This window comes from Poromitra crassiceps (assembly GCF_964638095.1).
Source record: "Poromitra crassiceps genome assembly, chromosome: 6".
NCBI classification, from domain to species: domain Eukaryota; kingdom Metazoa; phylum Chordata; class Actinopteri; order Beryciformes; family Melamphaidae; genus Poromitra; species Poromitra crassiceps.
In genome coordinates this window covers 20345379-20369970 of record NC_139627.1, presented here as the reverse complement: position 1 = coordinate 20369970, position 24592 = coordinate 20345379, and the positions used below count along the sequence as shown (strand labels likewise).

General features: G+C 45.3%; 1 protein-coding gene across 1 annotated transcript; it reads left to right on the top strand.

Moving 5' to 3' along the window:
• Positions 1 to 4073: 4073 nt before the first annotated feature.
• Positions 4074 to 5237, top strand: LOC310777792 (zona pellucida-like domain-containing protein 1; the record flags this gene model as incomplete). The annotated part of the gene is made up of 1 exon (XM_083638151.1): positions 4074 to 5237. The coding sequence occupies one exon, from the start codon at positions 4074 to 4076 to the stop codon at positions 5235 to 5237; it is 1164 nt and encodes a 387-aa protein (XP_083494277.1).
• Between the last annotated feature and the right edge of the window lie 19355 nt (positions 5238 to 24592).

Genomic DNA, 24592 nt, shown 5'->3' with positions numbered 1-24592 from the left:
CCCAAGCAAAGAACAAAACGAAACAACAACAGACGGAATAGAACCCATAACAAATAGTCTTCAAATAAACTGTGTACGAATATAATGTAACAGCGACATTGACCATGTGAGTGCTTGATCTGAAAATAAACTGTTTTCTCCCACCCCGTGAACTTAATCCCACATACAGTCGATTGTCCAGGTTTGGTTTTAAATGATGGTTTAAAAAACCTTCCGAAAAGATTCTTACTGATTAAGTTCGAGTAATGTGTGAGCCTTTTGGTGTAATGGTTTTTGAACTTATGTTGGTTTATATCTCTTGTTCTTTTTATCCTTGACTGTTCTGTATTGTTTATATGATGTTATGTGTTACTGTATGTCATGTTTTTATGAGACCAGGAACCATGTTGGAAATAAGTGTTTACACTTTAGCATCATCCCTTGGATTTTGTTATTCTATATCCAAAATACAATCAATCAATCAATCAACTATTTTATGGAGATGTGATTGTGGTCAGTAAAGTAATAATAAATATTACGCTACGTGAGTTGATTTAAGCGACATGAGACACAACTGGTGGGATGTACTAATTGTTTTGAATGTAGCGTAATGTATTAACCAATCATAGGTGTGTGTCGTTGTGTGTGCGCCGGGTAGGCGTACATTGTGCGTCAGGTGAATTTGCAGTTTATTTTCATTACATTTTCCTCAGTTGTGCTTTTTACATATTTGCTGTGTTGTTTTTCTTGGCTGTATATTGTATAATTAGCAAAAATTGGCAATGTATGATGACGGTTAAAGGTAAATTTGCTCCCGCCTACCCGTCCGTATTTCAGCAGCTCTCAAAGTTGGTCAAACAAATAGCTCCGCCTGCAGTAGCGGAGCGTACACCGGGGCAGAGGGTGCGCCCGCCCCGGGCCCAGTCCCATCCAAAAAAAAAAAAAATGCATGCCAGGCCAGGGCCAGGCCTGAGTGTGAGAGCAATTCAATCAATAGACAATAACATTGGTGTGTTTAAAATGAGATATTCCACTAAATATGGCTAAAACAGATTCAAACATGCAAAAAAGCAATTTTTTCTTCGCCGCCGGCCTTAATTGGAAAAAAAAGAAAAAATATATATATTTTTGGGATGGGGGGCCCCCTAAGAGCTTCGCCCCCCGTGGGCTGATAGGGTCGCTCTGCCCCTATCCGCCTGGAAAACAAACTAGTCGAATCTAGCTAGCTGCTAGCTGCTGGTATTTTTATTTATTTATTTATTTTCCACCGGAAAATGAAAACTTCCTCTGTCCATATTTCAATGGGCTGAATAACAGACTGTCTCTGGAGCATTCGGAGATCGTGGAAGAGATAGACTGGCTAGTGGCTTGAGAGATATGGGACATGCACATTGCACGTTTGGAAATGCGTAACTGTGAAAGGAGACAAGACTTTTGGTGTTTGGCATTGCATTGGTGAAAGCGTATGGCAATTTGGATACCCCATACATGTCAGGATTATTAAAGATTAAACCGGACAGACCAACCATCTTTATTTTGGGATGCAGGACAGGTGCGCTTCTTCAATTGCCTGCTTGGCTGTGGGTGCTCAGCTACAGAAGATACTACAGAAAATCACTCCATGAGTGGAAATAGCAGCACTCCAAAAACAAAATGGAAGACTTTGCTCAAATTTAAATTTCTTTATTCAAGGCTAATGCGTTTCGGCATGTGCCTTCGTCAGAGCAACATCTTTATTTTGTCACAGACACCATGCATGCACACAAACACCATTACACACACACACACACACACACACACACACACACACACACACACACACACACACACACACACACACACACACGCTCTGGAGGCACAGTGGAATTTGTCCTCCGCATTAAACCCATCCTGGCTCGTCCTCCATGGTTCAGGCCAGGAACGATGAAGTGAAGCGCCGCTGGTCAGACGACCATCTTCTTGCATGTTTTTAGTGGGGGGTTCTTATGGAGGAAACCCCAGGTGAGCACGGGGAGAACATGCAAACTCCACACAGAAAGGCCCTTTTCACGAGATGGAGATAGCCCACCTGGGCACTAGGCACCAAAGGCATGGGGAGACATACCAACAGCACCCCAGCGGGAATCGAACCCAGGACCTTCTTGCTGATGAGGCAACAGCACTACCACTGCGCCACCATGCCTCGAAGTGCAAATTTTCATAGTAGATTATTCTATTTGTTCTATTTTATTTAGTAAGTAACTTGTGTGTGTTTGTGTGGGAGAGAGAGAGAGAGTGAGAGCTGATTGATGCTGTGGGTGTGTGGCAATAACAATGTGCATCATATTATTATTAGTTTTTGAGTTTGTATATCACCATCCTCCCCCTCCCCCAGCCAAATAACATTGACTTGGCAACCCTGAAAGAGTTGAGATGTGAGAACGTGTGAATGGGCGGGTTTTGCCCAGAGTGCCGGCACGCGCTGGCACTGCATCTGAGCATGACAGAGCGTTACTCAAACCCTGGGTAACTTGCCGCAATTAATTATTATACATGAAAACAGCGAAATGAAAGTCAGATTCTAGTTTCATGGTGTTGCTCCAACCCATTCTCACTCGCAACCCGTCACATGCTGACGTTTGGTCAGGAAGGCTTGCTCTCACTTGCCCATGAGAAAGGTAGCCGCCTCTTGTCAAAAATCAACTGTGCGGACAAGGCGATGCCAATAAGTCACATGACTGCTATAGTTATGTGACAACAGTACCCTGTCCCACCAGACATCGATGTTGGGGGCAAGTCGGCTGCACGGCGACCTCCAGTGGTCTTGAATATAATGACAGTCTGATGTTTATACGTTATCATCGCGAGAGAGCTGGTTCAAGCACCAACCTGTCCAGTTTTTAACCCTGTTGTAACCGTTTTTAACCCCTACCCAAACCATAACCCGAACCCCAACTAAATTGTTTTACTTGCCTAGACCTAACCAAGTTGTTTTACTTACCTATACACGTTGCCGGGCCGCGTCGGTGGTCACGCCGGGTTGGAGTGAAAAATTAGGAGAAAGGGGTACCCCACTGTTATAAACTGACAGCGAAAGGTTGTGACCAAACTTCAGTTTTTGACGGGTTGGGAGTGACAATGTGTTGGTCACTCATTTAACAGAAACCAGATACTGTACTGTTTTTTTTACGTATCTTGTAGATAGAGGATAATACTTGTTTTACCCAGTGCATTGGAAACATTACTTTTGCAAAGAAGTATTTTGTATTAGAAAATATGCATAAAATATATTGCTTCATAACCCTAAGAGTTCATAATAGCATACTAGTTCATATTAGTTAATTTTGTAACTTTAATCAATGTTTTGCTGTAACAGGGCGCCCTTGAAAATGAGAGCTTGCTCTCAAGAGCCTCCTCTGTAAAGGTTAAAAAAGAGTCTAATAGACTTCATAGTCTAGGATTTGGGTTAACTCTAGCATTTCCTTCCCTTTGCTTGTATCTGGGTGAAATGTTCTAATATGCTGATGTATTTATGTTTTAGTAAATGTAGTAATAATAATAGGACAAATAACTAGCACAGTGATTGAATAATCCATTGGATCGCAAATGGGTCATAACTGAAGATGATGCTGCTCCAACCGGATAGAAAAGCCTTCACAGCATTGTATATTTCATTCAGGAATTTATAATGGGGTATTCATACAGTGTTATGTTCACTTACTTCATGAAGTCTTTAGTGTTGGGTCATGAAAATCAATATTTTAAAGCACAGCTAACAAAGGAAGATGTGCATTGTCTCTGTTTCTCAAGACAACTAGATGCTTCAGGTTTCAGGTGCTGCCCTTAGGATATGGTCCATACTCAATGGTCCATACTGCAGCACTCCTACGTAACACAATGCAATTGTTCACATATATCAAGGAGTTTTGACCTTGTTTTGGACCAATCCCTGAGGACAACACTTACCTATAAAGACCCCTGAAGAAAACTCAGTGACATCAAACAGCATCTGTCAAGAGAGTTGAGAAGACCGACCAGCCATTAACAGCAGCAACAGCACCGTCAAGATTTCAGCACAGCCAGTTACAAATCCAAAGTGAAGCTGTGGCGCAATCATGGATTTTAAGATCCTTTTGCTTTTAGCCTCCATGGTGGGCAGAAGTAGTCAGCTGTCGCTGGGTGAATGCGGACTGCAAGCAAGACGGCCACAGTTCACCGACATCTCCGTGGACTGTGGCACTTCCGCCATCGGTCTGGCAATCGAGATCTGCCCAGTCATGTACACAGGCTACAATGAGACACTCCTGATCCTGAACGAAATGCTGCACACAGCCTGCAGAGGAACCCTGGATGAGACGGTGAATCCTCCAGTCGCTAGGTTTAACTTCCCCCTAAATTCGACCCATGCCTGTGGAAGCATATTCAGAACCACCAGCGCTACCGGGACGGGGATATTCTCAGACTTCTCCAACATCCAGACGGTCAACATCAGCGGCATTGTCCGATCCTACGACCCCACCGCAGGCACCATCACTTACAACGCTGAGCTAAAGTATTTCTACTCCTGCGCCTATCCCTTAGAGTACCTGGTCAACAACACCCAGATTGATGTGTCAGCCAATTCCATCTCGATTACGGACAGAAACGGGAGTTTCATCAGCACCTTGAGCATGGGGCTGTTCATCGACAACAGGTTCACCAAGCCGCTGGTCATACCGAAGCTGGGGATAGAATTGAGGACCAACATCTTTGTGGAGGTAAAGGCCACCAACTTGACAGGCCAGTACCACGTCCTGCTGGACCGCTGCTATGCCTCCATCTCCCCGCTGCCCACCAACTCCAGCTTCTTCAACCTGCTTGTCCCCTGCGCCAAGGACCAGCTCACCACCATGATCGAGAACGGAGACAGCCAGTCTGCCAAGTTCTTCTTCCCGGCCTTCCGCTTCATCGAGCAGCAGAACGAGGCCGTGTCCACCTACTACCTCCACTGCATCACCCGGCTGTGTGAGAGAACCACCTGCAGTGCCTTCAAGCAGTGCTCCGAGAGGAGGAAGAGGAACGCCCCGGATGCAACACCAGATATCACTGAGGTCCACACCATCACCTCTACGCCAATTGTCACCAAAGCCGGGGACGTCGAGTCCAAAGAGGAGCTCCTTGTTGCTAGTGAAAATGGTGATTCTGCCGTCGGGCTCGGGGTGGCGGTCGGTGTCCTGGCCTTCGCATGCTTCGTTGCCCTTGCTGTTGCTGCTGTCTTTTACAAGAGGACCAGGAACTAAGGAGATGTCCATGAGCTGAAATGCGGGATACGACCTCAGGCTCAAGCCGAAACATTGTCTGAGGTGCACCGTACTCACTCAACTTTTCTGGTGGACAGGGATCGGCTCATCGTTGCAGCCGTTGGGAGTTACTGTAGCTTTAAATGTGTATTAATACTGAAAAGATAGCTGAAGAGGATGGTGCATCTTTAGAGGACGTGGTAGATTTAGTTAGCGTTTCTAATTCTTTATCTTGCAAATAGAGAAAGAAAAGCTAAAAGTGTTAATGCATGTATGCGCTTTATAAGCTTTGACTGGGAAAAACAATTGAGGAACAAAGTGGTCATAGGAAGGAAAATAGCAGAGCAATAACATCGTTCAGAACTATCAACTATATGTCTTCATGTATGGAAATGTGTGCAATGTTTTGAAAGTGAAGTCAATGTACCTTTCAAAGTATTATGTCTGTAATTTATTGAGTTGATCTCATTGCTGCCAAGCAAATAAAGCTATTAAATTGAAAATGCTAAATTCTCTGAATCCAGAATCGATTCATTTTCTTCATTGATTCATCGTGGTTAACTTCACCTTCTAAACTGATCCACCACTCAGGTCAAAGCACCACAGGCCCCACCTGTCCGAGTCCGTCTCCTATAAACACCCTCAAATCATGAACTGAAAAACAATACATTTATGAAGTGTATGTGGGGACACTAGAGTCAATTGTGCATTGTCTCATGCACTATCCATTAATGTTGAAGATCACTGCTATACAACCTTTTTTGTTACCCATTTCTATTCTATTTCTATTGTTTCTATTGTATCAAATAGAGTAGAAAGAAAATAAAATGGTCAAATAGATTCTGTGTCAGTGTTGATTTCTTTCAGAACCTTCAGAACACCATCATCATGTGAAGGGTTTCATTCTAAAATGCTACAGTATACGGCACCAACATCTTTCAAAAACAGATATTCTTGAAGGAAAAAAGCTTTTGCACACCTAGGCTCAACAGGTGCGTCGGAGAAGGGCAAAACCCGACACAGTACCAGAATAAACTCCCGCACACTGTCTCCACATGCAATCAAAAGTTTAATCAGAATAACGTTTCGGTCGTGAGACCTTCATCAGGTCTCACGACCGAAACGTTGTTCTTATTAAACTTTTGATTGCATGTGGAGACAGTGTGCGGGAGTTTATTCTAGTAAAAACAGATATTCTGAAATGGATTTTGTAAATCAGTGGTTCTCAAAGTAGGGTCCGGTGACCCCCAGGGGTCCTCGACTGGGTTCCAGGGGTCCCCAGGAAATGGGGCATAATCAATTTTCACTTTAATTCCATAAGTAAGACAATGACAGAATGTATGGCTATTTTGTTCAGGGGTTTCATACACTTCCTGCAATAAAACCAAGCAAACATCTTATCAGATGGGGGACACTGGGACCAAATCTTATCAGATGGGGGATCCGTGGTATCATTTGTGTCAGGTTAGGGGTCCCTGACATGAAAAAGTTTGAGAACCACTGTTGTAAATCATTCAAAACTATTTTGAAAACACTGACAAATACTCAAAAACATTTTGCAAACATTTTCAAAATGCTGGGTATCTCATTTCGCATTTCAAATAGAGAAAGGTGAATTTTCCATAAGAGAATAAACCATTGTATAATATTAGAATAAACAACAGTATCACATGAATATCATCACTGTCCTGTGAAAATGTACCTCCCAAATGTCCCAAATGGTTCCAAAAGATGAAAGTTGAAGCTCATCCCATAGAGGAGCATGTAATCCTTCAGCTGGAAACATCAGAACCACCAAGGCTAGAGTTACATGTCTACATCCCTGTGGACTTCAACTAAGGCTGACATAAATCAAATATTAGATAGTGGCATAATGTATTATGTAATATAGTATTTTGATTCCTGACCACTGAAAAGAATGTGAGGTTCAGTGTTGCAAAGCACAACAAATAAACAGCAAACTGTATTATACTAGTATTATGCAGTAGGATGTAGCCTAAGTCAAACTGTATTATAGGAAGTAGCCTAAGTAGGAAGCAAATTTTCCTGGGGTAAAAAAAATAACTTGATCTCTAGAGTAAAGTGAATCAGTGTGCTTAACATATGCAGCATTTCCACAAAATGTGGGTCTTCATCGTCCAAAAAGACGCATGTACTATATAGTGTTACATGAATATAGACTCATTAAGTTTATACACATAATGTAGGAATCATTGCCAATGCTATAATTACTTCTGCATCAACATAATCAAAAAAAAAGTAAGACATGAAGAACTGGACGGACAAAGCTGTCTTTATTATCACACGACAACCCAACACTTGCATTCCAGCCACGCACACACTCATGCTGATGGTAGCCGGTGAAATAATGTCTCATTTACCGGGCGCTATCCCATCCAGGCTTGTCTTCCTCCGGGGGGACAGCCAGGAGCAGTGGGCAGCTTTCTTGTGTACAGCGCCTGGGGACCAACTTCAGACGTTGTCGTCACTGGTTAGATGACGATCTTCTGCATGTTTTTAGTGGGGGTCCATACTGATGTTGTATGGAGGAACCCCAGGCCCAGGGGAGCACGGGGAGAACATGCAAACTCCACACAGAAAGGCCCTTTTGACGAGATAGCCCACTTGGGGCACTGACATACTGTATTTAGTTTAGCTTTTAACCTATTACTGTAATCAAAGCTAGTATGACTATAAAAAAATTTTGCCTCGGTTTTAAGTAAATAGCATGGACGTATGACACACTGTAAAACCGTTTCCTGGTACCACAAACTGAACGTTTCCTCTCCTCCAGCCCCTCCTCTCCATCCCCCTGCTCCTCCTTTGCGTTATTCTCTGGAGGTTTCCGAGCGCCCCCTTTGCCCCCTGAAGACCCCTCTTCATGTCAGGAGAGGAAGCCGCCTGCCTACCTGGACGCGCCGGGCAGTATATCTCTGACCCCACCAGGCGGGCCAGCTGCCCCGGCCCGCCCTGAGGGGCTGCGGAGGTGAAGGTTGATAGATGGGAAGAGGATGCTTGGCCCCCGCATGAGGGGCAGACGTCGACGACCGGACCTGGGGTAAGAAAGGTTTAGCAGCTACTCTTAGTGCTTGTTTTAATCTGCTTGCAGTACCGGATGGACGGGGTGTACCGCATCAGAACAAGTCTCAGATCAACTGTCAATCCATTAGATACCCCACCCCCCACCCCCGATATTCACACAGCCGTCCCTTAAGTTACAATCAAGTTTAATAGGGTATGTATAGGGATAGGACCACATGCTTATCTCACAGCTAATATCCCCATTCATTTTTTACACATTGTCACAGTTTTGTATTGTGATTTCACTTTCTCCTGTATATATCGTCCTGTCCCTATATGCATAAAGGTTGAGCTGATGCATTATATTTGGGAGACCTCTGTGTTAAATATGTGGTACAGCCACTTGCCATTTGATACAGCCTTGTATCAAATGGCAGAAAAGTATACTAAATGTCAACTACAGCCTGTACTGTGATTTAACTTTTCTGGCCCTCGGTCTGCTGTCCGGTGTGGCAAAGCCCACCCAGCTGGGAGCTCAAGCAGGTCACAGCACGGCTCACATTTGAGCTGAGTTGTAAAGAATGGGCTGGATGTATATACTATATGCCTACTGCAGTAAATAGGTCAAGAAAGCAAATACAGGACAAAAGCAAGAGGCAGCTTCAAAAGAAACTTTTGGCATTGTTGTTGTACTGTAAGGTTATCCACACATATGGCTTACTTTCACACACTCTCTCTCTCTCTCTCTCACACGCACGTATGCGTGCACGCGCGCGCACGCACGCACACACACACACACACACACACACACACCTACACACACACACACACACACACACACACACACACACACACACACACACACACACACACCACATGGAGTCTGTTATACATGGGTTTCATACTAACCCCAAAACCTGATCAGATGTTAATTGGCCGTTGAGATGGCTGAATCTGGAATTGAACCGTTTCCCAGAGTCATGCAGGATTTGATGCACGGCAGTTTAGCATCCAGAGGTTTGGCTAGGGACAGATAAGAGGAGAGAGAGAGAGGGAGAGAGAGAGAGGGGGGGGGGGGGGAGAGAGAGAGAGAGGGGGGTAGTAGGAAGGAAGCCCATGTTTTGATTGCTCTCCTGTGGATCAGCATTATATATTCTTTGAGATTTATTCTCTGAAGCTTTTCAGGGCTTTAGTTTAGCCTTACAGGGAAGTCTGTTTGTCGGTCTGACTGTCCCTACTCTGGCTGGTACAGTATGTGTATATGTATGTATGTGTAGCAGATTGGAATTTTAGTTAAACCAAGAACACTCATCCCAGAGTCACATTCCAACACTTTGGAATGCAGATGTTACCTGCGGGCAGGCCAGAGCTTCCAAATGATCAGAGATACAAATGATCAACGAATGAAAAACCGAGTGAATAACTTCACTGTTCAAGATGAATAACAGAAAAACTGCCAGATGTTCCAAAACGTTAAAAAAATTGCGGATTTAAAGAAAATATTTTTTCGTGTTGTTTTTTTAAGTTTTGGTCGGAGTGAAATGTTCTATGGTCTCTCCCGATTCTAAATATAGCTGAACCGTTTGGTTTGATGAAGTAAAACTATTTTTATAAGCATTTTACGAAATGTCTATGGGAAAATAAATGGCGGATGAAAATCTTTGGTACAGTGCTGAAGCAGGAAGTAGGCGGTCACTTTGCCTCTCTATTCACTTCTCCTATCCCCTTCCTGCCACTCAAATCTCTCATGCTCGCTCACTCATAATTTCCTTGCTGTCATTTTCCCCGCGTGTCAATTGAGACATCAGCTGTTGGTCACATCAGTTGGCGACACACCTCCATGGCAGCTAATCATCTAGCTTTGTAATGTTTCTCTCTATCCACTCTAGTCTGCTCAATTTCATGCCGTCTGTCAACGCGCACCCCTGCATCTCCTCGTCTCACCCCTGCATCTCCTCGTCTCACCCCTCCACCTCCCCGTCTCACCCCTCAACTTGGGCCCTTCTTGATCTAACTTCTTTCTCTCTCTTTCTTAAAAAAAAAAAAAACTAAACTAAACGTGTACGACTGTTCCTTCAGAGGTTGTAGTTGTCATAGACTGTGTTGCATAGTTGATTGCTCTATTGCTGACAAAAATGTGTTAATGTAAGTCGCTTTGGATAAACCTCACCATCTCACCCTTCAACCTCCCCGTCTCACCCCTCCACCTCCCTGTCTCACCCTTCAACCTCCTGACTCACCCCTCAACATGCCCGTCTCACCCCTCCACCTCCCCGTCTCACCCTTCAACCTCCCGACTCACCCCTCCACATCCCCCTCTCACCCCTCCGTCTCACCCCTCCACCTCCCCGTCTCACCCCTCCACATCCCCCTCTCACCTCCCCGTCTCACCCCTCCACCTCCCCGTCTCACCCCTCCACCTCCCCGTCTCACCTCTCCACCTCCCCGTCTCCCCCCTCCACCTCCCCGTCTCGCGCCTCCCCCTCTCCGTCTCACCCCTCCACCTCCCCGTCTCGCGCCTCCCCCTCTCCGTCTCACCCCTCCACCTCCCCGTCTCGCGCCTCCCCCTCTCCGTCCCACCCCTCCACCTCCCCGTCTCGCGCCTCCCCCTCTCCGTCTCACCCCTCCACCTCCCCGTTTTGCGCCTCCACCTGCCCGTCTCACCCCTCCACCTCCCCGTCTCACCCTTCCACCTCCCCGTCTCCACCCAGTCTATGCAGATTCATCAGCTTCATGGTCACGTAGAGCGATAGATTATTTAGAAAAGTTGTGTTGTAAGGCCTTGAGCAGCAGCAGCAGTCTGAACCCTGCATGCTAAACATATTACAACTTAGTTTACGACGAAACAACGGGAGGCAGGCAGGCTGGAGGACGGAAGGAAGACCTGCTGTCCATAAACACAGGCGTGTGTGTGTGTGTGTGTGTGTGTGTGTGTGCGCGTGTGCGTGTGTGTGTGCGCGTGTGCGTGCGTGCGTGCGTGCGCGTGTGTGTGTGCGCGCGGAAACGTGGGAAAATATGTTGATCTGTTTAAATGCAGTTTTGAAGACTTGTTTTCATGTAGCCTAATGTTTTCTATCCCCTTCTTGATCTTATGTTGTTTTATTTATTTATGTATTTGTTTGTTTGTTTGTTTGTTTGTTTATTTTTAACCACTTAATAGGGTATGTTGTTGTTGTTGTTGTTGTTGTTGTTGTTGTTGTTGTTGTTTTACTCTTTTTAGGCCATTTTGTAAGATTTTTTTTTACATGAATGTAATGTGTGTACATAGTTTATTACTACAGTACTACTATCAAGACAGAGGAGAGAAAGAAAAATGTCATTAATTAAAATGTCTTTTTAATTTTACCCTGTTTTAGATTTCCGCTTTGTCTGAGCTCCCTCTGTAGCCAAAACTAACGTCTCTTGTTTGAATATCAAAGCGACTGGTTTGATTGACTGTGGAGTGCAGACTGGTGAGAGTTGGAAGAGCATATACAGGCATTCAGTTTCAGCTCCATCAATCTGCCTCCTGCAGAGAGATGAAACTGGCTCCTATAGAGCCGGCATGGCAGACTGAGATGCCTCATACATCACATCAGCAGCATGCAGTTCTCTCTCTGTCTCTCTCTCTCTCTCTCTCTCTCTCATTTGTTCGTTTCTCTCTCATTCTCCAAATCCTTCCGTTTCTCCAACTGTCTGTCTGGCTCTCAATTCAGTTTTCTCCTTGAGTTAGATTTGGTTAAATCAGTGATTCTCAACCCTTTTCATATCAAGGACCCTGAACTTAGTCCCCATTAGGGCCACGGACCCCTATTTGAAGTATTTCTATAGTTAGATATGATTTTGTCCAGAATTCCACGACTATCTGTATTGTAGGTAGAGAGATAACCATGGAACTACTGTATGAACAAAACAATCCCCCCCCCCCCCCCCCCCCGTTTTTTTTTATCCCATTTTATCCCTCATTAGTGCTCATTTGATTTCTCAATCCTGGTTGCTACTCCATCCTCTGCCGATCTGGGGAGAGCCGAGACTGGCTCCATGCTTCCTCCGAGACATGGGCAGTCAGTCAGCCGCTTCTTTTCACCTGACAGAGGAAGCTTCACCGGTAGGACATAGCACGTGGGAGGTTCACGCTATTCCTTCATATAGGGTTCCTATATGAAGGAAACCACCGGGAGGCACGGGGAGAACATGCAAACTCCACACAGAAAGGCCCTTTTGCCGACCCCACCCGGGCGGTGGGCACTCGAGGACATGCAGACGGACACGCATTCCTTCAGCGTTCACCTCGTCCCCAGAACAAAACAATTCTTACACATTCTCCGTGTTAATTTCTGAAATAAATCGAATAATGCTCAAATTGAACAATTCATAAATTTGCTGGGGTCCCCTAGGAACCGTACTGTATTGCCAATATTTCTAAATGTACTGTAATTGAATACTAATAGCTAGTGAATAAAGGTCTGCCACTTGTATCACTTGGTCTGTGTGTGTGTGTGTGTGTGTGTGTGTGTGTGTGTGTGTGTGTGTGTGTGTGTGTGTGTGTGTGTGTGTGTGTGTGTGTGTGTGTGTGTGTGTGTGTGTGTGTGTGTGTGTGTGCGTGCGCGTGTGTGTGTGTTAATGGAGGATCTGGGTTGTATTGTGACCTAGTATTTAAGTTTTGTATGTGTATGGGCCAGTGTGTCATTTCACAATTAACAAGTAAGCAAAAATAAATGATTTCTGTCTCCTTCTCTCCCTCTCTCTTTCTCTCTCTGTCATGAGGTGCCCTGAGTGGAGATTATATTCATGACATCAGTCTGAGATAATGTCCTTAAAATGTAGAATATCACATCTTCCCACTTATTAAGCTTCATTGATAGTATTTAGTAGGGTTGTTTTAGTACTGCAGGTTGACTGGTGGAGAGCACTGCAAGGAAAGTAGTGACAACTAACATACGGGGTAAAGGTGACGTTTCTCCAGGCTGCGCACTGGCAGCCCTGGGATACAGTGAGACAGAGAGCCTGAACACGTTGGAGCCAACATGGCGCGGCTGCTATGAACTAATGCAAAAACTGACGAGTGTTTGTAGCACATGTGGAGCTGTTGCCAAGACTAGCCGCATGTATGGACATTGAGAATATATGCGGACTGGAGATTAATACAATACAATATGTCCAAGACAATACAACCGAATACATCTGAGTGGCTACAGTAGCCTAATGGACTATCAGACGGAGTTAGTTGGTGCGGAGCCACGAGCCACAGTGGACATTTTCATAGACCTGGACACCATTGGATTTTCCATAACACGCCACTGGACTTTAGCAACCACCCTCTGAACTGTAGAAGCACCACGGTGAAGCCTGAGTTGGTCCAAGTAAAGATGGGATAAGAGCCACGGAGCTGCCAGCGTCAGCGCACCGTGCCGAAGGCCAATGCCAAGGAGACAAGGAGATAAAGAATCCTGAGTTAATTAGTTAGGCAGTTACCCCCTGCCTAGACTGAAGATAACTTACCAACACATACAGTAAGTGAAGTCACACTATCAAGTCAACACGTAGGGACAGATAGTGTAGGAGCTAACGTGGAGCTAATTGTAGGCTAGCATGATTAGCAGCCATAAGAACAGACCCAGACATTCTTGCCTTTTGTTGTTTTGTAACACCCTATCATATGTAACCTATGTAAGCTACAGTACAAGGTGGCATGCAAGATTTGAAATTAAAACCTGCCAAATGTCATGTAAAAATTGGCTGTGGTTGATAACTCTTGTCAGTTGCTCTGCAGCCACTTTGTTTGAGACAGGTAGGTTGTACATTTAGAAAGACAATGAGCCGTTCATAGTCACTGCTGCACAAGAACTGAAGACCTCCAACATGGTCGCCAGCGCGCACTTCGTCACCGGAAAGCAACTTGCATAAACTGTGAGCAGGCTGTTGTCATCAGGTTGAATGAAGTGGTGATGCTAGACAGATAAATTAGGCAACATTTCATTTGTAAAAAGGAAATAAGCTGGGATGTGGCGCTAAAAGACCACAGGAAACTGAAGCAGCAGCTTTTCTGAGAAGGGAAGAGAGAAAAATGACTGTTGGTGACCAAGGGGAAGGGAAATACCAGACAGAGAAATACTAAGTGAATAAAAACACATGAACATGGCTGGCTTGTATTTGACCTAGAAAACAAGTTATATTTGGTTAAATTAACAGATTTAAGTTGAGGAGATGTTTTGAATTGTTTTGTTTTTGGGAAAAGTAACCCTGGATAATTACAGGTAAAATTGCCTCTAGGTAATTCATTGATACAGAAAATGCACTATGATACTCAAATCATGTAAAGAGAAAAAAAAAGATGATTAATGAAAATGGTAACTCTGAAATCCACTAGCCAACCTGGCTAATGAGCCAAAAGGTAAATTTCAAGCCTGCACGCTTGCACACAAGCAAATACAGTCAGTACGTACACTGCAAACACACACGGCACTGATTGAGCCAAGCAGTCTGTCTGTCAGGACGCCAAGTCATCAAGCGTCTCATTCAGAGGACGAACGTGACCCTCCAAACCAGACAGAGATTTACTGTTCGGTTAACAGCTTAGATCTGGGATCACATGTTTTGTATTTCGATCTGAAAGTGGTTTTCATTATTTCCATCATTAAAAGCGAAAATGGGAAACATTTCAACATAAAGTGCCCCTGACCCCGGCCTTCATCATGCGCAATAGAGGGATTGAGTGAAGTGGGTCTGAAATTTCAGCCGCTGGTGTTTTGCAGCAGCGGTGTTGCGCTGCGGCTGGCAGAGTGGAGGGTCGGCTCGGGCCAAACGTCCCCGTTCGCTTCTCCACAGCTGTGTCAACGTGTTAGAAGACACGGGAGACAGTCAGCACAATGAATGAGCTGCTAAGCCATTAGCTGCTCATCCCTCACCTGACCTCTCTGTCTCTCTCTCTGTACAGCACTGATCCATCACCACCAGTGTCTGTGAGCTCACTATACTGGGCCACACAAATACACTCCACAGCATCAGATCCTACTACTATAATTGACAAGTGTGTCTGTCTGTCCGGAGTTGCTCCGATCACCTCCAAAATTGCACAAAATACTGTTCAGGGGTCTGGCATGAGTTTGGTCGCAAAAAAAAAAGCGCACAGTGGGGGATGGGGGTGCTACAGCAATATTCCTATCAATCCACATTCCCAATGTGATGAGTTGGGGAGAGGAGGGAGAGGCGGTCGAAGGAGAGGAACACAAGATCCTGGAAACAAGCAACGATTCAGAAATCAGTAAAGAATCTAAAGAACAGTGAAGGATCTAGAGAACAGTGAAAGATCTAGAGAACAGTGAAGGATCTAGAGAACAGTGAAGGATCTAGATATTGTGAAGAGGACAGTGGAGAATCTACTGTGAAGAATCTGGAACTGTGAAGGATCTAGAGCAGTGTTCTCCACATGGGGAAACTGATGAATTGCTAACGTTAACTTATCTTAATGCCCGCCAGCATTAAGAAAAGTTGCCAGTCAGTCACTGCCAGCGTCTTTGATCATTTTCACTAATCCTCCAGGACCCACAGAATATGCTATGAATATGTAAACACTGAATATCCCAAAAGAAAGAAGAAAGACTCTACTTTCTTAAAAAAAGATCTGTTCTTTAGTAATCAACACGTGAATGTAGGTAGAGTTCATCGAAAACGTCCGTCTGTCCAACAAAAATGTCTGAAGAATGCATTTTTCTAAATGATAAGTCATGTTCATGGGTCCTGAATCAAATCTCTGAGGGCGGATAGTGACTGGTGTTACACCCAACTATGCAGCCATATGATTTGGCTTCCCTTTCCGGCCAAACATGTCACGGCTTTCACTGTAACACCAATGCGCGAGGCAGATTCACCCCGCTCTCAGGGGAGGGGAGGCAGGTTCACGCTCTTGTCTTGCCGGGGGTTGACTGGTTGTCCGTGTCTGGAGGTCTGGAGCTCATCTACCTGGTGAAATTTAGACAGTGTGAGAGCTCATGAACTGGAATACTAAGGTACCAGAGAGGAGAAGTGACTTGTGTACGTTTGCCAGCGCCTGGTGAAATAAATCCTTCAGCTTTCTTTCAGTGACAGGCTGCCCTGCTGTCATGGAGTCCGTGTTATCAGTGCGTCGGCTGGGTTAAAGCTGTGGTAGGTAACACTTTGAGCAGCAAGCCTGGAGCTTCTGATGGGAGATTGTTGCTTTTCCTCTGCTTCCTGGTTTTGGTGGACCATCATTTGGAACTCTGGAAGTGCTGTCCTATTTCACAAGGTGACTAACAGCGCCATCTATCATATGACAGAAAACACGGATTGCTGTGGAGTCACGTGATTGGCGGGGAAGTGTCGTCTCGAAAATGGCGTTAGATAACGTCAATGACAGGAAGCGTTAAATGAGCTATTCACATATTCCATGACAGTACAATTGAGGATGACTGACTGATTCCTAAGTAGCCATGGTTGAAGTCATGCGAGTGTATGGAAAAAGGCTCCTATCTAATTCTGAAGTGACATGGGCCATGGGTCTTCTGAAGTGACATGGGCCATGGGTCTTCTGAAGTGACAGAGTGCCATGGGTCTTCTGAAGTGACATGGGCCATGGGTCTTCTGAAGTGACATGGGCCATGGGTCTTCTGAAGTGACAGAGTGCCATGGGTCTTCTGAAGTGACATGGGCCATGGGTCTTCTGAAGTGACATGGGCCATGGGTCTTCTGAAGTGACAGAGTGCCATGGGTCTTCTGAAGTGACAGAGTGCCATGGGTCTTCTGAAGTGACAGAGTGCCATGGGTCGGCCACAACAGCTCTTCTGTGGGATCGTTTATAAGATGCAGATGTCCCCGAAATCCAGGATCACTCAACAAAGTGCTTACCCAACAGTCTGTTCCTCTGGATTCTACAAAAACTAGAAGGGCAACCAATCACAAGATGCTCTCTATACCAGCTGATTTCAAGGAGCAAAAATCTAAATAATGATTAATAATGAATGATTAACTAATGATTCGTTACTCTACTCACAAACTGACCATTAACTAATTAGTTACTCCTTTGGGGGACCAATGATAGGGGGGCGGAGGGGTTACTTCCACCCCCCTTGCTCAGACCACAACCATTTTTGAACTCAGCCTTCATCATGATCTCTACTCCACATCTATAAAGTTTTGTGACTGCATCTTGCACGGTTGTTGACAAGATCTGTCCACAGACAGACACAATAAACACCTGGCAAAGTACTCCTGTGCTAGTTCCCACAACAGTAGGTGTCTCTACGACCACAAATGGGTCTCGAGAAGTGAGTTCATGGACGATTCATCCAGTCTGATCAAACAGCTCATCTCTCTGGCAACCCCCCCCCCTGCCACATCAGGGCGTGTCCCAGCACATTCTCCATCACATTCCTCAAAAATGTCACTTCAGTACCTGCGAGGAGCAATTTCTACCCATGCAAATCAAAATATCCACAACGGACAAGACTGTGAAGCTGCGTGTGATGTCCGGATCCGGTCGACTTCCTGTAATGTGCACGTCCGCCGTAATCAAACCCACTGCTGTCATCGCACACCTCGAGCCGGGCACTGCTGATATCTGTATGCCGAGGAGAGTGGAGGTGTCAGGGCTGATGGAGGGTGAAGAAGTGTGAGCGCGGAGAGACGTGGTGAGTGAGGACTCCATGTTTATTCCTCCATGGGGAGAGGGCTGTCGTTGCTGAATTCCAGTAAATGAAGTACGGCCGCCAATCCCTGTGAGCCGGATAATTCACCTTTATAGGTCCGACGTGGACGTGACACTTCCACAATGGCGGTGAGAATTCACACCGGACCCGGCCACCGACTCCCGCCGAGCAAATAATACCGTCCGTTTCAGGAGGGGCAATCAGCAGCAGATTGGACTGCCAGCCAGCAGAGGTGTGGAGTTATTTACATGCCTAATCCCATCCGTAACAATAGCAGAGGAGATGAGGATGGACTGTCTCGGCGGGGGAGCTTTCACTACCAATTAACATGGGAGGAATACAAAATGGCCGCCGCAGTATAGATATCAGGGCAGGTGTGACCTGAAGGAGAGGATGAAGATATCAATGTCACATGAAACATTTTTTCCTGTGTTTTCTATTTACACAATATAATATTTAACAATAAACACCAAAAACTTGGGGGGGGGGGGGGAATCGTGTATTTTTAACCTGGGAAACTGTATTGTTTGTGGTTGTTACTTCATGGCATACCAGTTTTGGCACAGATGAAAATTCCAACCAATAACACCATCACAGATTGATCAATGCCCAACCATGCCCACTGTCAAACAGTCCCATCCCAATAGGTTACAACCAAAAATAAATACAGGAGCAAAAAACTATCAAAATGTCCTTGTAACTTTGCAGGTGTAATACGTATGATCCATACTGGCTGATAGCCTACTGGCTAGTGGCTAATAGAACTAAATGACCACAATATCTTGGGGTTGTCAATTATCACCAGCTCTTAGATAGAAAGTGTTAATTTGATTGGTTGGTTGATCGGTTGGTTGATTGATTGATTGATTCATTGATTCATTCATTAAATTATTCATTGATGACATACTGTACATGTACTGTAAGTAAATGAGTGATTTGGTTGGTTACATCAGTTGTGTGCTTGATCAAGAAAGAAGAATCATGGTAAGCTACAGTGGATGAAATAAATATTGTGACCAAGCAGCAGTGACAGACTGCAGTGTGTCTTTACACTTGAATCAGTTGTTAATAAAGAAACCATACACACACACACGCGCGCTCACACGCGAGCGTGCACGCACCATTGGCACGCATGCACGCAGGCACACGCACACACACACACACACACACACACACACACACACACACACACACACACACACACGCAGGAGAGAGTGGACGTGCAGGGAGGAGAGGAGGTGACGGTCTGACATGGTGACAGGCTGCTTCACACAGCCTCTCTCTTATTTACAACCTGCCGACAGCCAAGGTCCTCACAAAGTCACTCAGCCAACCCCCAAACTAAACACCTTGTCTGGGTTACACTCTGATGTTGTTGCATAGGGTCAGACTCCACCCCTGTTTCTAGCTCATCCCAAAATGAGATATTCAATTAACAAAACAAACAAACAAAAAGTCTGAGTGTTTTTTTTTATGACTGCTGTCATTAAAGTAAAACTCACTGTTGAACGTTACTGATGTTATTTGTTAGTTTAAGCCCTTTACTCACAAATAGGGATGGGACGATAAAATGAAATTCAATGTATCGCAATACAATAATGTGGCAATCTGTATTGTGGGGCAGAAAAATGTATTGTGATATTAGCTCCATGTTATTCTGCTGTAGTAATCATCACAAATGAGATGCTTGACCATCACAATTTTACAAGCACTCCATGCAAATCATTTTCTTGTCACTTTGTGATGACATTGAACAATTTTGCACAGTCGTTGGCCTTTTATTTATGCCATTGTATCGTGGTTGTGTTGAATCATGAAATCCATATCTCATATCAAATCTTATTGGGAGATAAGCAGATAGTCCCATCCCTACTTACACAATAGAAACATTTGAGATAATTGATGAAAGTAATGGACATAATTTAACACTTGATTTTGATTTGGTTTAATTCCAAATTAGCCGACATATAGAAATTTCTCTGTATATGTTTGACAATAGAAAATGAATTGCAAGGTGACAGCCGTGGACAGCCTCGGCACATATGAACAGTCTTTAAAGTAGAGACGCCACATGCAACATTGCCATTTTTTCCCAAGACTTTTGAAACATATGCTACTTGAATTCTGTTTTGTTTCAGTCTCCCTACAGGGAACCCCTCCACCCGTCTTCCCCCCCACATCTCACTGACATTATGAAACCAAATTGTATTCCTGATAGGATTTCATGCGTGCAGTTATCATGTCCTGTACCCTCCCAAGGAACCACCTGAGGCTGGGGTTGGCATCCTGCCCACTTGGGTTTGTTTTATATGTAGGAGGCGCGCCTCCCTCCTCCCTCATCACATTCAGATATTCCGTATCAGATATCTGCTCAGTTATCTCTGCTGGACTTCCTGGGGTTTCCTTGGCTCGGAGGCAGAGCGGAGGCCGAATTCCTCCTCGCCGCAGCCCCCTCCTGAAGGCCGACCCTGGGGTTTCAGTGGCCCTGCATGCTCCCCCTACATTGGCTCCGGTTCTCTAAGTGATTATAAACCTGCTCAGGTTTTTCACCTGCTGCGACCATGAAACTCAAACTGGCTATAAAAACATACAAAAAAATAAAAAGGTTTTGCCTAGTTTTGCCTCGCCTGCTAGCTGGTTGGATCATGTATTTGAGCATGCTTCTCAGTGATATATATGCTCTGAAACAGGCTCCAGAAATTCTTCCCTTCTGGTTTTGGTCTTGTGTGGGAGGAAGTTTGGGCCAGAACTACCTCTGAAACGGGAAATTAGGAGAAATGAGGACAGCCCGCCTCCCACCTCCTCCACCTCACTGTACCTCTGGATATCCATCAGTGTTGTGTTTTTATGAGGAGAGAGAAGGATAGAGCTGTACTCTATAAAAGTTATTTTAAAAGGCCTCCATCCACCCCATCACCCCCCACCACCAACACCCCTTCATCCCTGGCATGTCGGACCTGCAGTGGAGCGTGTAATCGTAACACCATGTCCAAGGCTGGAGAGAACTCACAGGCCAAATTGTCCATGTCATCGCCCGCTTCTGGCTGTGAAATACTGGGCCTGACATCATCGGCCCTCATGGAGGACTGGGAGAGGAGGATGGTGGGGGAGAGGAGAGGAGAGGATACGACGAGAGGTTGCTGGGAATGCTGTATCTGCTCAGATCGTTACGCTGAATCCCCCTGGTAGACATCTAAAATTATTACCTGGTTCCTTTTCCCCTTTAAATGTTGTTTCCGCTCCCCCCCCCCCTCCGCCCCCTCCTGTGATCGCTCCCTCTCTCTTCCCACTCCTCTTTCTTCATCTGTCACTTCCTGCCTCGTTCGTTCTCTTCGCTCGGATGAGTTGCAGCGCGAGGAGGCGAGAGGGGTCGGAGTCGGACACGTCTGCCTGACTCGGTAGCTCTTCCTTCCCCGGCACTTCTCCATCACACACAGGGATATTGTGTTACAGCCGCTGTCAGGGCGCTGTGGCTCTGACCGGCCGACATTTAGTTATTGGTCATTCGAAATGTTGGTGAAGTAGGAATTTCAGTTTATTCCACTGCTGCACTCGCTGTAAGCCAGTGTGGATGTGGGCTGGATGTGGGAATGCTCAGCAAAATGCCAAGGCTTAGACACTGACATCACAGTCAGGTTTCTGTGAATTTGTCATTTTGATATTTCCTCAACCTCAGTCCAACTTCCCCTAACCTTTGAATATAATATAATAGAACATTTTCTTCCAGGGATGCACAACAGTCAGTACACAGCACATAATGCACATTGAAACATCATGCTACCCTAAAAGCATCACAAAACGGCATGTAAGCAGATCAGCAGCCTGCTAGAAGTAATGCAACTCCAGTAAAATGTGCAGTGGGACGCCAGTGTGAACCTGTGGATTAACACCACATCATTAACACCACCAATGTTCTGCTCATTCCATTGCTCATTGTAATGCTGGTTGTTATGTTTTCTGGCTATTTTGTGTTTGGATGCCTTGCTGCAAATCACATTTCCCATTAGGGACAATGATGTCTGGAGCTTGAACCTGGGAGTCGAGGAGGTTGATTGCAGCTGGAATGAATGAATGACTTCCTACAGACATTCTCTTGGTTGTCCTTGGTATCGTAACAGCTGGCCTTGGCTGTTATGGATGCAGACTCGCTGTGGAGAATTCCCCCTGGAAGAATCAGAGAGGGAGGCCACATGGCTGAAGCTCTGTGAGGAACCTGCTCACAGACAGCCTGCTGGCCTCCAGTCAGGTCTGACACCCCCTGAAATTTCACGATCCTTGAAAAGCGCAGCTAAATAACCGCTGCTGGAACCAAATGTTTATGACATCCAATATGACCGTACACATCTGCTGGTGATGCCCGCTTTGCCCTGTTTTGCTCATGCTGCACCCACCCTGCCCTGTGGACTGAGATTGAAGGCCAATACCAGTACCACTACTTTTAGATCAAAGTCGCTGATTATGCCGATATTCAGTGTTTTTAATTTGACCCTTATCATCTAAAAAAGCCAGTGTCTAATAACCCAAGTATGGTTTGACTGATATGGGTTTTTGAAGGTCAACATGTCATGGCCCAGGTCGATCAAAAGACATTCGTCCTTCGGTGGCAGCTCGTCATTATATGCTCTGAGTCTACAGTCTGTATCAGGTCCACCGTCTAGGCCCATTCAATCACGAGAACCTCTTCCAATCCTCATTATGAAAGTACTGTCTTTCAGAGGCTGTAGCAGGCTCATTCTTAAAGTGAGCAGTGAGGATAGTGGTATCATCTGAAGCTAGATGAAGACCTACGGTATCCATTGGTACAACCATGTAATGCTAGCTTGTTGGGAAGGGGGCTAAATAATGCTCCATAGGCAAGATTTTGGTGAGGGAAAAACTGGCATGGCCCTTTCCAAAGGGATCCCTTGACCTCTCACCTCAAGATATCTGAATGAGAATCGGGTCCCTAAACAGTCTTGGAATTGCATAAATTGGATATGACTGGAAAGCTGAGACTCGTGTGGATTCAATATACAATTGAATTTGTGTGGGATGATGTTAGTCACCATTTCATTGTAGTGAGACCATTTTCTTGAAACTTGACCTCACTGTATAAAATGACATGCAACCTCTAGGATAATCACAGCCTCATGAAACTTTACAACCACAAACTTTTGTGGTGTGTGTGACGTTATTTGGCAGCTGTGCTGGAATGTTATGACATTCTGATACGCACATGTGTTTGCATATGAATATACTCACCAAGCATTATTTATTCAAATAATTGTGTGGTCCATCCACTTTTATTCAGGCCCACCTGCAATTTCATTTCTGGCTATGATCACTGTGTCCATTGCATTTGGGGCAGGTCCTAGCCAGGAAGGTCCATAGGGTTATTGATGTAGCAGTGAGCGGTGAGCCTCTTTAGGGCATTGGTTCTCAAATGGGGGTCCGGGGACCCAACAGGGGTCCGTGGCACTTTGCAAGGGGGTCCACGAAAAGTTTTCAGGAAAATAAATGTTTTTTTTTGTTGTTGTTGCAAAAGCTTCATAGTTCAACGAAAACATTTTATGCTTTAAATCTAAAATGGTTCATGGATTGCAATCTAATCTAACAAACCCATCAATTTAAAATTCAAGGGGAGTCGAGTCAAGTGATATAGTTTATCCTGTGTTGAAGTCTCCAATAGATTTTTGGGGGGGTTAATTTATTTTTATTGTTTCTATCAGTCTTTTATTTGTTATAGTTTTATTGTCTGAAAAATATTTGGGAATTCTGTTTTTGAATTTTGTGGCAGTAAGAGTTCAGTTTTACTTCGTTTCGAACTCAAGCTCTCACTAGTGCCTACTTCGCTGCGTACGCAGCATTATGGAAGACTGTCATTTTTGCTCCAAAAATTACTTTACATTAAAACCTGACCACGCCCCTTTAGGTGACGTGGTGCCCCCCTAGGGCTGACTGGGCCTCCCACCTCGCCCCCGTGACTACGTCACGGCCAGTCAGCCCAGGAGCCGTCACTCTTCGCTTCTTCCAGCCAGTGTGAGGACGTCGTTTTCTTAAGCTCCGCGGTTAGCTCGAAAGTCAGCGCTCTTCAAAGCTTGGACAAATAGACTCGCTCCGGTTAATTTGCCCACCGTCGAGAGGTTCGCGTGGACGAGATAAATCAGGATTCGGGGACCCGTTCCTGTTCTCTTCACCAGCGGCATCGGATCAAGTCATCCAAGCTAAGAGTATCTTCCTGCTAACTGTTGTATTACTGCCGCCGTGCAGTGCATGTATTACTGCCGCCGTGCAGTGCATGTATTAACGTTTCCCCGGCTGGGTTAACGTTTGTTAGGCTCGAGCGCAAGACTCAGGTCTGCACTCATAACTTTTAGCTAGGTTGCACACGTGCAGAATAGCTTGTACCGTTAAGCACTAGAACAACAGGCTAATTAGCACAGTTGTCACAGTTAGCTAGCTTGCATCCGTGCGGTTGCTTCTGTTGCTAGGTACTGTAGGCGCCAGCTACTAGCGTTAGCGCGCGCACGTTTCTCCGGCAGGAGTAACGTTAGATAGATAGCTAGCTAGTCGTCTCGTGCAGCTAGCAGCTAGCTTAGCACTCCAGCATCTTCACCGTTGCAAGCGACTGTAGACAGTCAGCTTACACGGTTAACTCCCGCTAATTCTGGTACAGTCGGCGGGGCTTGTTGGCGGGTTAGCTTCTGCTCA